The sequence below is a fragment of the Arvicola amphibius genome, chromosome 7 (assembly GCF_903992535.2).
Source record: "Arvicola amphibius chromosome 7, mArvAmp1.2, whole genome shotgun sequence".
In the NCBI taxonomy this organism is placed as follows: domain Eukaryota; kingdom Metazoa; phylum Chordata; class Mammalia; order Rodentia; family Cricetidae; genus Arvicola; species Arvicola amphibius.
In genome coordinates, this window is record NC_052053.1 from 73,013,635 (window position 1) to 73,026,916 (window position 13,282).

At 55.8% G+C, this 13,282-nt stretch overlaps 1 protein-coding gene across 1 annotated transcript in view; it reads left to right on the top strand.

Annotated features, from left to right (window-relative positions):
* The first annotated feature begins 3,442 nt into the window (after window positions 1–3,442).
* Ccdc85c (coiled-coil domain containing 85C) overlaps window positions 3,443–13,282 on the top strand; it is a 72,288-nt gene continuing 62,448 nt past the window's right edge. Inside the window, exon 1 of the mRNA XM_038337893.1 lies at window positions 3,443–4,241. Coding sequence (XP_038193821.1) covers window positions 3,443–4,241 — 799 coding nt within the window. The remainder of the gene's footprint in view (window positions 4,242–13,282) is intronic.

Here is a 13,282-nt window from a genome sequence, read left to right on the forward strand (position 1 = left end):
TGTACTGGAGCACATGCATATGTCTGGTAAACCAATGAATGAAAATGACCCTGGGCAAAGTGTTTCCTTTCTGGGACTCACTTCCCCCCTTTAAAACAAGGGCCACAAACTCAATGGTACATGCACTGAAGAGTCAGTCATTTGCTTAGCAAAGAGCTAGGGCTGTCAGAGCTGGAGTCTGAGCTTAGAGCTGTAGGCCCGGTGAGGAATAAGAGCCCCTTATACTAGCAGTGTGCGTGGGACTGACAGGATCTCATTGTGTAGCCCTGGTTGGCCTCAAACTTGCTATGTGGCTATACTGGATTCTGAGTGTTCTAGGGGACACAGCGCATTTGTCCTGGAGAGCTCTTCTTGCTTTGGGATGCTAGTTCAGTCCTAGGATCCTCTTACCAACCATGTGGAGCAAAGGGGAACAGCAAGTCTCTTTGGAACCACCCAGCAACACCAATGCTAGAGCCTTCCCCAAGCTCTCTAGGGAGGTTGTTGAGGTCCTGGAGGAAGGCTTCCCAGCCAGTAGGGTGTAGATGATCTGAACCACTGCTTGGATAAAGGTTTTGTTTTTCTCAGCTGAAACTGTCACCCTGGAGAAACAGAAGACAGAAGAACATAGGAACACCACAAGGAGACAAATGGCTTCCACAAAGCCCAGGACAAATTGAATTGTCTCAGCAATTTCCCTGGTGAGCAGAAGTGTCCCCCTGGGTGTGTGCTCTGCTCATTCCCCCCACTTTCTCCCTGGAGCAACTCTCCAACATAGTCTTTGCTCTGTGGGGAGCCTCCAGGGAGCCTACTAAATCTTGCTACAGATCTGCAGCTTCCCCAGGCACAAGCTGTTTTAATGTTTTAAGTCCCTTCCTTTCTAACGCCAAACTGTACTGGGCTGGACGTGCAGAACACTCAGCTGACTCACCCATACTGAGTGTGTGGGGCTGGCCTCAGCACCCCTGGGGCTCCTCGTCTCCCCATCCCTTTCTCCAGCTCATCTCCAAGTGCCGTGTGTGTGTGTGTGTGTGTGTGTGTGTGTGTGTGTGTGTAAGAGGACTGAATCTAGCCCAACCTGTGTGGTCCCCAACCCTGACACAAGAGCCACAGTCTCTTAAGGTGATCCAAGACAGTCAAGACAGCTCTCTTGCTTCGGGTCACACCTGGGCCTGCCCTTTGACCTCAGACCTCATGTTTGGTCCATTTTCTTTTATTGAGATAGAATCTCACTCTGTAGCCCAGACTTGCCTGGAATTCCCAGAGATTCCCCCAGCCTTCAAGTTCTAGGATTGGTGACCTGCACCACCCATGGCACGCACTCTCTCTCTCTCTCTCTCTCTCTCTCTCTCTCTCTCTCTCTCTCTCTCTCTCTCTCTCTGTCTGTCTGTCTGTCTGTCTCTCTCTCTCTCTCTTTCTCTCTCTCTCCTCTCTCTCTCTTCAAATACTATTACATTTATTTATTTGTGTGTGAGGGTTTATGCATGCTCTGGTCCACATATGGGGGTCAGAGGACAACTTGAGGGAGTAGGTAGGGTCTTTCCTGCCATCACGTGGGTCCTGGGAGTCAATTCAGGTTGTCAGACTGGGCATCAGGTTCTTTTACCTACTGAGTCATCTCGCGGGTCCCTCCTCTCTTTTGAACCGTCCGCTAACAGGCCAACCCCTAAGGCCACTCCACTAGCTGTTCCCTCCACCTGCACAGCCTACGCCCCTTACCTTTGTCCTTGTTGCTCAGGCTCAGATCCGAGCTCCCACAGCCTAGTCCCTCCCAGAGACTATGGGAACTGATTTCCCTGCATTGCGCTGCGGACAGCCTCACAGTATCTTCTCATGTTCTACAATCCCTTCTCCCAAGAATGCTAAGTACCCTCAGAGGGCAGTGGTCTCTGTAGTCTTGTTCGGGTAGAATTCTCCCACGCTGGGGAAGGTGTGAGAGGATACACGCAGTGGTTCAGTAAACGGCTGAGTAACTGTAAAAGGGGACGTCAGCTGCTGCGCGGGCACGCGCTCCAGGCCCTGGGTAGTTTACCCCGGTGTGCGTGCGCCCGGAGTGGGTTATCTCCTGGCAGGACCAGGGGAAACGCACCCTTGCCTCGGTCTGCCGACTGCAGAAGCGCCGTAAATGCGCTCTGGGGACAGGACTTACAAGCTGTAGGAAGATCTGAATCTCTGCAATGATGCGGGGCGGGGGAAGGTTCTCCGGTTGCTGTGCGCTTCTGGACCCCAGCTTTATGGCCGGGGTGGAAGACCTTCCCTCGGTTTTCACAAGGGTTTCCACCTAGCGAACCAAAGACGTTCCTCCAATCCCAGGGATTTAGGGGTTGAGTGTGAGAAGGGGCAGGGCTCTGAAAGCCGCTCCAGGAAATGGGCAGGTCCCCGGCCCTCTTGCCTCAACAGGCCTGGGGAAGAGGGGAGAGATATGGCCCTGAGAAAAGACTGGCAAGGCTCTACAGTCCTTAAGCTAGGAGCGGAAAGACAGTCCTGCTGAGAGTTTAGGTAGGGGAACCCAGGTGGAGATTGGGGCGGAGGAGGTCGGTGGCCCTGAAAGGGACAAAGAGCAGCTCTGTCCGACCCCCTACATCAGGGTCCTATTGTTCCTCCTCTCTCGGACTATACCGAACTCTGGTGCTCCCGGGAAAAAGGAAGGGAGCTGCGCCCACCCGGTGGGCATTTGTTTATTAAGAATGAGAAAAGGAGGGTCGGGGATGCGGGTCTGATGGGGTGGGGGACGCTCATTTTCGCGCGTCTCCTTTAAGGAAAGCCCTGCCCTACCTTTCCCACCGGTCCCCGCCACCCCCCAGCCCTACCTGCATTTTAAAACCGCCTTGTAGTCCTGGGATTGGCCCAGGCCGCGTCCTCCGGGCGCAGAAACTTGAACGGGGTGGGGGGGTGAGGAGGGGGCTTGGCCTCACGGTTGGACGAAACCATCTTTGCGACATCCCCCGCGCGCGCCCCGCCCCTCACGCACACCCCCGGACCGGTCCAATCAAACCGGTGGGAGGGCGGGACCACGGCTCGAACGCGCCTCTGGCAGGGCGCCCGGCGGGCCGTCGCACCGCGTAGGGGAACCTCGGGGGCCGGCTGTGCCACTGCTCACCTCCCTCTCGGAGGCGGGGTCCGATTGCGGTGCCCCGCCCCCTCTCCGCCCGAGGTGGGCGGGGCGGCTGGGGCTTTGGGAGCGGGGCCGGGGGCGGGCCTCCGCCTGCTGCGCCCGAGCCGGGAGAGCCCGGGCACCGCGGCCGCCGACGCAGCCACCCTCCCCGTTCCCGAGCCCTGAGGCACGCGCGGGCTCCCGGGTGACCCGAGCGGGGGCTGCGGGAGGGAGCGCGAGGCGGCGCGGGGCGGGCCGCACGCGTCCCCGGCCGCCCCCCGCGCGCGCGTGGCCGGGCCCAGAGAAGCCCCGGCGCTGAGAGCGCCGGCCCGGCGCGGGCGAGGGCGATGTCGCGGTGACGGCCCCGCCATGGCGAAGCCCCCGGCGGCGGTGGCGGCGGCGGCTGCAGCGGCGGCGTCGGAGGAGCTGAGCCAGGTGCCGGACGAAGAACTGCTGCGCTGGAGCAAGGAGGAGCTGGCGCGGCGGCTGCGGCGCGCCGAGGGCGAGAAGGTGGGCCTCATGCTGGAGCACGGCGGCCTGATGCGCGACGTGAACCGGCGGCTGCAGCAGCACCTGCTGGAGATCCGCGGTCTCAAGGACGTGAACCAGCGGCTGCAGGACGACAATCAGGAGCTGCGCGAGCTCTGCTGTTTCCTGGACGACGACCGGCAGAAGGGGCGCAAGCTGGCGCGCGAGTGGCAGCGCTTTGGGCGCCACGCGGCCGGCGCTGTGTGGCACGAGGTGGCCCGCTCGCAGCAGAAGCTGCGGGAGCTCGAGGCGCGCCAGGAGGCCCTGCTTCGCGAGAACCTGGAGCTGAAGGAGCTGGTGCTGTTGCTGGACGAGGAGCGCGCGGCTCTGGCGGCGGCGGGGGGCGCTGGCGGCGGCGGCGGCGGCGCGGGTTCCCGCAGCTCCATAGACAGCCAGGCTAGCCTGAGCGGGCCGTTGGCGGGCAGCGCGGCGGGCTCAGGGACCCGCGACGTTGGCGACGGCAGCAGTACGTCCAGTGCGGGCAGCGGCGGCAGCCCGGACCACCACCATCACGTCCCACCCGCACTGCTGCCCCCCGGGCCGCACAAGGGTCCAGACGGCAAGGCCGGAGCCACGCGCCGGTCTCTGGATGACCTGTCGGCGCCGCCGCACCACCGAAGCATCCCTAACGGCCTGCACGGTAAGCACCGCGCCCGGAAGCCTAGGGGTATTGTGAAACGATAGTTCCTGAACACCTCACAGGTTCGGGATTGTGGGGACCCGCCTCCAGACCCTTCCGGCGTGGTGGTGCCCCTGTCTAGCTGATACCGCAGAAAAGTTTCTTATCTACAGCTTTTTGTATTAGTGTCTGGCACTCCTGTTCTGTCTAAGGGTGCCTCTCATCCCACCCTGAAAACGCTTGTGGGCAGAGGGAAGTTTTTCTTGGATATGAAAGACTCCTGAGCTGAAGCAAGTGAATTTTCCCTTCTGCTTGGAACCACAGATGTTCCTCAAACCCAGTCAGCGCCCACAGCTGCACTGTAGGTGTGTGCTTTCTTCCAGCCCAGTTTCCTCCCCTGCTTCCTTGTAGTCCTATCTCATCCTGGACTGGGCTGGCCCGGCCCTCTGGCACTGGTGGTAAGACCTTGAGGCAGCTGGGCCAGAGCTCCCTGGGCTTAGAGGAGGCTTCCTGGCTTCCCATAAATCCTGCACTACTGGTTGGGACACCTTTTTCAACTTGGTCTCTACAATGTTCCCCAGGGGATATAGGTGGAGTGGATCGACTTCTCTGTGTGCCTCAGTTTCCTTACTTCCCTTCTTCTAAGCCGGAGAGACTGATTCCTGCCTCACCGGGGTGGGTGTGAGGTGGAGATAGATAATGCCCCTGAAGAGATTTATAAGCTTGATCGTCTTACAGGAAGTGCCCGGGTCATATGTGGCTGGAGTGTGGGGGGAGCTCAGCTCTGCCGGTGCCTGTGTCCTAGCCATCCCTACCCTGAAGCTTCCCTCCTCTCCTGACTGCCAGATACTGCCCTTCCCTGTTTCCCCACAGTGTTTGAAAGCTTAGTTCCCCGTGTTGGTGACACCTGCTTCTGTCTGAACTGTTTGCCTGGTGGTGGAGAATAACCCGCCCTTTCTGTTCTCAAAGCCTCTCTCTGTCCAGGCACTATCAAAGCTTCGACGAACTTTTCCCCCCCAAACTGACAGCTAGAGCTGAGCAGACCAAGCTTTTTCTTAGTTTCCTGGCCAAGCCCTCTGCAGGCATATTTGGGTGGGGACAGGTCGCAGTTGCATTTCTGGTGCAGGACAGGGTTTCCTCCTTATTTACTATCTAGAACATTTGAGTTCAGGAAAGGATTGGGTCTAGATGGATACTTTGTTACTGATTAGCAATCTACCCCTGCAACTCCGGTTTCTTTTTGTAACACTTCATCCTCACCTACAGCTACTCTGTCAACTCCATCTGCAGAGTTCCAGCTTAATTTGTTGGAGATGCCCGCCCCTCTACAGTGCTTGTATCTCTTTCGTTTCCCCCTTTCTAGGGACTCTAGGAGGGCCAGTCTTCTGGGTCTTGATTTTCCCAAGTGCATCATAAAGGTGGGGAGTCTTTGCAGCTAGGGAAATCGAGCAGTAACACTTGACCAGAGCGATTCTCCGCAGGACACTGCCTTGCTTGTGTCTCCACCTCTTTGCAGATGATCTAGGAGATGTGGGGCTGGCCCAGAGTTCCAGTTGCAGTAGTGAATAATGCAGCCACACCGAAGGACCTGGCCAGCCTGCAGGTTTTCCACCCCACTGGGGATGGGTAGGGGCTGAAGTGTCCAGTTTCCTACAGACCTCATCCTCCCTGCCCCCCAGTCTCCTTGCAACAAAACTGCTGCACGTTTCTGTAGAAGCCAAGCTTTGTGAAAACTCAGCATTGTTGTTACAAATTTCAGTCACACACCGGATTGTTCTTTTCCGGTTTGTCTCTTGAAGTCAGTGGGTGGCCATGAGATATCCTCCCTCTAATGTGCACAGAATTCCAGGAAACAAGGAAAGCTGGGCTATTCTGTGCTGGGACCTGAAGCCTTGCATTAGCTTTGAAGAGTGGGACTGAGCTGAGAGAGAGAGAGTTCAGGTGGTGGCCAGAGTAGAGTCACACTGGGCTTAGTGCCCGATCTTGACATGCAGTCACAGGAACCCAGGGCAGCTGGCATCAGCCCTGTTTAACAGATATGTGGGGTGGCACACAGAGAGGACCCCAGCCCTGCCTTGCTGGGATCTCTACCAGGGCCATTGAAGTTTCTGCCAAGAATGACTTGAGGCCCTTGTGGCTGTCATTTTTGCTTTCCTGTTAGTTAGATAACAGGGATGCCTCCCTGTTTGGGATTCCTGACCTGGCTGTGCCTCTTCTCTCCCATGCTGGGAAGTGTTACTTCCTTATCAGTGACCACAGAGTGGCTCATTGATAACCCAGTTATCCACAGGGTCTAGACATCTTGACTCCCTTGTGTATCTTGGGCAACTTGGTTAATTTTGCCTCTCTGTCCTTCTAGAAGGTTAGAGAAGCCCACAGAACCCTTGACTTCATGAAAGCCAGTGAGGTTGACACCTGCCCACAGTGGTCCCAGCAGTGGTTGGAGGAATCCCACCGTGGAAGTCTTGCCAGCACAGTTTGGCGTCTCTTCCAAACTCTGCTTGCCTTTGAGACTGCTTGTGGGCTTATTCGCCTCTGAGCTCCGTGTGTGGTGTGTAAACTGCACCTGCTGCTGAGCTGGGGAACCGAGGCCCTGCAGTCTTCTCTGAGGGACCAGTATTGCTGTGCCTGCAGCCCTGTAGGGTGTCCTGGAAGGCTTCCAGTGGTGGAGGTGATCATCTGTATTCAAGGCAGTTCTGGCTGAGGTGGGCTTGGCCAGTCTCTGAATGCATATGCAAATAGATCTCTCAGGCAGGCACTGGCGGACGCTGGGCAGGCACTGGGCAGTCGGGCGCTAGGCTGCTTTAGAGAGGCTGGTTCCTGTCTGGCTGAAGTCAGGTGTAGGGTGCCTTGCTTGCATTCTAATCTTGTCCTGTAGATGAGACGATTTAAACGTCAGAAATTCAGCCCCCTTTTCTTTCCCCAAGTGAGGTGGTTTCAGACATTTTCCCTCTGGGAGTATAGCTCAGGGGTAGAGCAATTGCTCAACATGAGGACAACAGCAGTAATACCACCACCACCACCACCACACACACACACACACACACACGCGCGCGCGCGCGCGCGCAGGAAAGAGCCTTTTCAGTCAGTTTCCCTCTCCTAGTCCCCTCACATCCTTCTAGCCTAACTGCCCATTCCTTGCCCTTGGGCATGCCCTTCCCCCACCCCACTTCCCAAGCCCTGCTCCCCTGCAGCTAACTCAGAACCCCCAGCAAACCTGTGAGTGAGTGACTGCCATTTATCTTTTCATGTTTGGGTTAAAATTCTGAATCCCTCAAAGTGAGCAGGGTTTGTTCTTCCATTTGTGCTTTTGTTGGTTTTGGGAGGGTGGAGTAGGGGGTGGTCTGGGCCTTTAAAAAAAGACAGAGCAAGCTGGTGGTGAATAGGTCTTTTTTTCCGGGAGGCCTCTGGGCTCTACTAATGAGCCTGCCAGCCCGGAGCGAAGGTCAGAGGCGATAATGGGCGGGTTATGCAAGCTTTCTCTTTTCTCCCAGCCTGACTCTGGTGGAGGGGTTTGTGAGGTTGATTGTCCATGGGTTTGGGTGCTAGGCCCTCAGGGTCCCAGGCGTTCACAAGCAGGTGACCCACTCAGCAGGTCACATGTACCACAAAGAAGAACTCACTAGTTGTTGAGAGCTACCATGTGCTTCCAGGAGGCTTTTTTGGCAAACTGAGGCCTGAAGAGGTGTTGGGCGTTGTTGCTTTGGTTTCCTCAGGGCGGCTGGAGTGAGTCCCGGGTCTTCTGTGTTAGCTGGTGTAGCCCATGTGTGAGCTCCATGTTGCGGGAGGGCACATGCAGTAAAGGATCAGTTCTCCGGGTGCTTTCTGCCCTCCCTTTTGGAGAGAAGGCTCCTCTGCATGGTTTTCCTCCATCTATCTTCCTCTGTCCTTCTCACTTCCTACATCAGTCCGGCTCCCATGGCAGAGGTTAGCCCACCACAGCGATGGCCCGAGTTAGGTCTCTGAGCTCCTGGGACATGAACTTTGTGGACTATTGCTCCATGACCAGAGTATTTTTTGAGGAAGCCAGCTCCTACACATACCTGCTTTCTTTTCTTTTTTCCAAGACAGGGTTTCTCTGTATAGCGCTGGCTTTCTTGGAACTCAAGAGCTCTGCCTGCCTCTACCTCCCAAATGCTGGGATTAAAGGCGTGTGCCTCTGCCCAGGTTCATATACCTGCTTTCTGTTTTGCATACACCTTGCCTGTGGTGGCAGTCATTTATACAGTTCCTTGAAACCCTTAGGCAAATCCCCGAATCATTCATCTGCAGAATGGGAAACATGACTGACCTTTGAGAGGAGGGAAAGTGTCTTTGTGCGGCAGCCTTGAAAGGACCTTTTCTGAGCTGGAACTCCCAGTGCCGACCTTAAGGCATGGCTGTGCTACCTGCTGCCTAGGGCTCCAGCTCCAGGGTTAAGAGAGCGGAATGAGCTCTGTCCCGCCTGATCGGAGACCTTGATAACTTACTGACTCTCTCTGTCTCAGTTTCCTATAACTGGGCCTTTAAAGGGGGAGTCTTTGGCTTCTGTTTTTGTTTGGATCCCATTCTCATGCAAGGAAGTGCTACTTGGGGGTGTGTGTAGGGAACTCCTTAACCCATGCTTGTGAGTGGAGCCTCTGTGGCCAATCCTGTTGGCCAGTCCTGTCTCAGAGGCAGGAAGCTCTTATCCAGTGGAACAGAAGAAAAATGGCTTATAGTCAAGAAGGAGCAGAATGGCTAAGTTCTGAAGGTGGCAACTAGAGCATCATGGGAAAAATCACCTCAGAGGGGCTGGGCCTGGTGCTGTTTGCAGCCCTGCAGGTGAAGCCCTAAAGTTCTGGTGATTCCCAGGTCAATCAGGAAAATGAATACGTCCTGTGGCCTCTAGAGCGAGGAGCCCTCTGTTAGGGGAGGTGTGTGATCACCTACCTGGACACTGGTGACGAGCTTTCCTGTTGGTGGCACTTGTAGATGCCCACGCATTGGGTTGTGCCACAGAAGGGCTGTGAGGGGTGGGAGGGCAACCGAGAGTGGGAGCTGACCTCATAGCTGGCCCTTTAAGCAGGAAGGGAAACATTAGCATAAGTTTAATGAGCATCTATACTCTGAAGTTCTCAGTGCCTCCACAGTGATTCATGTCATCTGGCCCGGGACTAGTAGTTAAGTAGCGTCTATCTGGTGGTGTCCTGTAGGCTAGGCTAAGGGCAGGAGCAAGAAGCTCGGGACCCCCAGGATGGCCATGACTCTAGCAGTGGCCATAGGAAAGAACCTCTGCTTTAGGCTGTCTGCTCCAAGCCCCGCCCCCTGCCTCCTTGGATCTCTGACGTGTAGTGTTAGGTGGTTCTAGGCTCTAGGGACATCGGGTCAGACACTTGTGGGAGATGCTATATCTACATCTCAACTGGAACTCTGTCTCCATTACAGAATAATTAGGATGCATGACCAAACTTATGCTAGGATCAAGGTCTGTGACCTATGCAGGGGCTGTCCTGGGGGGAGAGGGCACATTTCATAAATATAGGTAGCTCGTTCTCATTTTCCTGAGGCTTGGGTACAAGGTGACCCCAATGGAAGTCACAAGGCTTGGAGACGGGAACAAAATTCTTTCCTAAAGGGATGGATTGTTTTTTTTAAAGCTTTTCAATGGATGTGGTGACAAAGGCTGTCATCTCAATAGTCTGGAGGCTGATGCAGGCAGATCCCTGGGGGCTCAGGACGGCCAGGCCTACATAGTGTGTAAGTGTACCACATGTGTGCTGTGTGTTAGTGCAAGTCAAAAAAGTGTGTCGGACCCCGGAACTGAAGTTAGAGTTGGTCGTAAGCCACCGTGCGGGTGCTGGGAACCAAACCAGAGTCCCCTGCAAGAGCAACAGGTGCTCTTAACCACTAAGCCATCTCTCCAGCCTCTGTTCTTGTGATATTAAAGACAGGGATAGCCCCACCACTTCCTCTAAGCTGTCCCCCAAACTGGTCCCTATGACATTCTCACTCCCTACAGGTGTATAGTTCTGGACAGACAGGGAGCTGGGCCACCCAGGGACAGGTGCCCAGTTTTAGCGTCCCCACTGATCTCCAGCTCTCTGGGCAGGAGAGCAGGAAGACCTGGAGTGGTGCCCATTCATCAGCTGCTTCTCTGGAAATGCTGTGTAGCCCAACTTCACTAACATACAGGCCCCACCCTGGAGGCGGCACCCTACCTCCTGGCCCTTCATTCTGGGTCTCAGATGGCTTGTCAGGCTGGCATTACTGTCTTCTCAGCTCCTTCCCCTCTCCCTGGCACTGTGGGTGCAGGGCTGGGTGCACTCTGTGCCTTGCTGCTGGGTCCTTCCTCCCTGGTCCCCCCCGTCCATCAGTGTTGTCCTAGAGCAGATGTCACTCAGAGTGCTGGCGTCTTGGAGTGGAGGAAATGCCTCGGCAGCAAGAGCCGGAAACCCTGAACAAGCTGTGTGGAATCCTCTGGCTCTAAGGAGGAAGCTGGGAGGGAAGGGGACCCACCCTTGGGCCTGTCGTTCCTGTCTGTCTATTTGGGAGCCCGTCCTCTTGACTCAGACTTAGCACTGAGGACATGGGGCTGGCTCTCAAACTGTTTTGGCTACAAATTAGTGCCCCTGTGATGCGAAGAGTGGATGATTTATTTGCCCCTACAACAGCTGGGCCCTAGGGGTCCTCAGTTTGGGACAGGACTCAGGCTGCCGGGAGGACTCTGGGTCACCACCCCTCCTGAGGGCCTGATGGAATTTCTGACCTCCGCTCTCTGACGCACTCTGCTTAAAGGCGTTAAGGTGTCCAGTTTAGGGCAACACTGACTTCTATTCTGGCGCAGGTTTGTTTGCTGGGGCTGAGAAGCCTGCTTCTGCTCCCCTCCCCACAGCCTGCAGCCCTCCTGAGAGTAGAGTGCAGCCGTGGGCACCGTCTAGTCCTTGGGAGTACAAACAGGTGTGCACTCAGTACTGGAGCCAGGGATGAGGGGCCAGGTAGAAAGGCAGGCGAGCACCCTCTCATATTCTAAATTGGATAGAGGCCAAGCCACTTTGGTCACCTATCTTTTTCTCCCTTGCATTTACTGTTCTTGGCACCAAATGGTCTTTATCTACTTCCAAAAAATGAAACCTGCCAAGGTGGTTGTGTGTGTACAAGCATACCTTCATTGTGATGTTGCACTCTTTGCTTTCGTCTGTGGTTCCTCACCCACCTCTTTTTCCTTTCCTTCTTTTTTTAAGACAGGGTCGCACTATGTAGCTCTGGCTGGCCTGGAACTTACTATGTAGACCAGGCTACCTTGAATTTGCAGGGATCTGCTTGCCTCTGCTGGGATTAAAGGCGTGCGCCAGCCACTTTACCTGTCTGAATAACAAACAAGCACACAAACAGACCCTTTTATTTGGGTCTGGTCTCAGAGCAGGTACCGGGCTTTGGTAGTTGCTGCAGCTTCTGAGTCCTGTGGGCAGTGAGGGCCAGTCCTTATGGGAGACTCTGGAGAGTTCTGTAGGACCCACAGGGGCCACTGAACTGGGTTCTGTCTGTTGGTCAGTCAGCGGAGGGTACTGGCACATGGTGAGGCATCCCAGGCCGGGGCATGGGGGGTGGGGATGGGTGGGGCAGAGGCCAGTGTTAGTTCAAGGTGGAGGCAAGCTGATTTGTGCTGCCCCCTCACTGACCTGTGCTGTGTGGGTCCCCAAGGACACAGTTCTGGTGGGCCTAGCTGAGGGCTTGAAAGCAGCTGCTGAAAGCCAGGACCATTTCTCACTCTATACATAGGTCAGCTTGTAACTGCCCCCCCCCCCCAAACATCTCTAAGTTATAGCTGGGCACAGATGCTCTGCCTCTCGAATGCTCAGGACAGGCCTGCCCTGAAGGGAGTGGTAATGGCTTCTAGGCTATATTCAAGGGGACAGATGCAGGCAGGGCCGGTTGCACCGAGATGGCAGCTATTGAGAAGAGTCGACCCATTTCCAGAAATAGAACATTCACTGTCAGGGGATTCATCTCTTTCTTTGTCTCCCCAAATCTGTCTTCCCGTCAGCTTCCATGTTGTAAGGCAAGAAGGAGGCTTGCTCTTGTCTAGGAACCAGAGGCTCCAGCGAGCACCCTGCTCCCCTCCCCGTCACAAGGGCTTGATTGTGTCCGGGCCCTGAATGCACCCGCCTGTCACCATGTGCGGCACCGGCTGGCCTCCCTAATGAGCCCTCTCTGGGAGTGGCCCATTGTGGCAGGTTCCGGCCACACCGCCTGAGCCAAGGCTCCATTTTCCAGCCGCTTGGCTGCTCTAATGCCGCTCTGTAGCTGGTGGGACGATGGGAAGCTCCCCGTATGCCTGCCCTCTTCCGTGTCCCATATTTCAGCAGTGTGAGTGCCGCCTCAGCTTGAGCACGTTCAGGAGTAAGGAGGTCTTTTCCAGCCCCTTCTGTCTTAGCTGGCACAGCAAGCCTCCCTTCCTCTGCCCTTAGGTCAGCTCCTCCTGTGGGGACACCCCTCCCACCCCCAATGTCTCCTTTCTTTTGTTCCTTTTGGGTCTCTCCCAGATCCTTTTCTGCAAACAGGCTAGTGTTTCCTTGTCCAAAGCAATAAAACAAAACCCGCCCTTCTACTATCCTGCTCTCCTCTCTAGGGTGGGGGGAAAGCTCAGCTCACCATGGACTGGAATTTCTGCTGCTCCCTGTAGCCGACCCTGGGAAAGGTGGCTCAGACTTAGTAGCCTCCATCCTGTAGTGTTTGATGCCCCTCTGACAGTTATCCCCTGGGACCTAGGGTGTGCCAGTTACCCCTTCCCCGGCTTCCTGGCAGCAATAGCGGTTCTCTCTGTCCAGTCTGAGTTTTTGCCTCTGGTTGTCCATTCTGGGATGGCTGGCCACCATCCTGGCCACCTGTATCCTGTGGATTTGGGCCCCTGCCTCTGACCTGTGTCCCCATACTCCCCGCGGAACCTTGGCCAGCTTCACTTCAAGGTCTCTCAGCTGTGGCCCCGAGCAGTTCATTGCCCCAGGTGGCTGCTTCAATCTAGTGAGCAGCGCACCTGTGTGCGCTCGGAGCCCTGTTTACATGGAGATAGAGAACAGCCTGCCCTGGACAGCTCTGCAGGA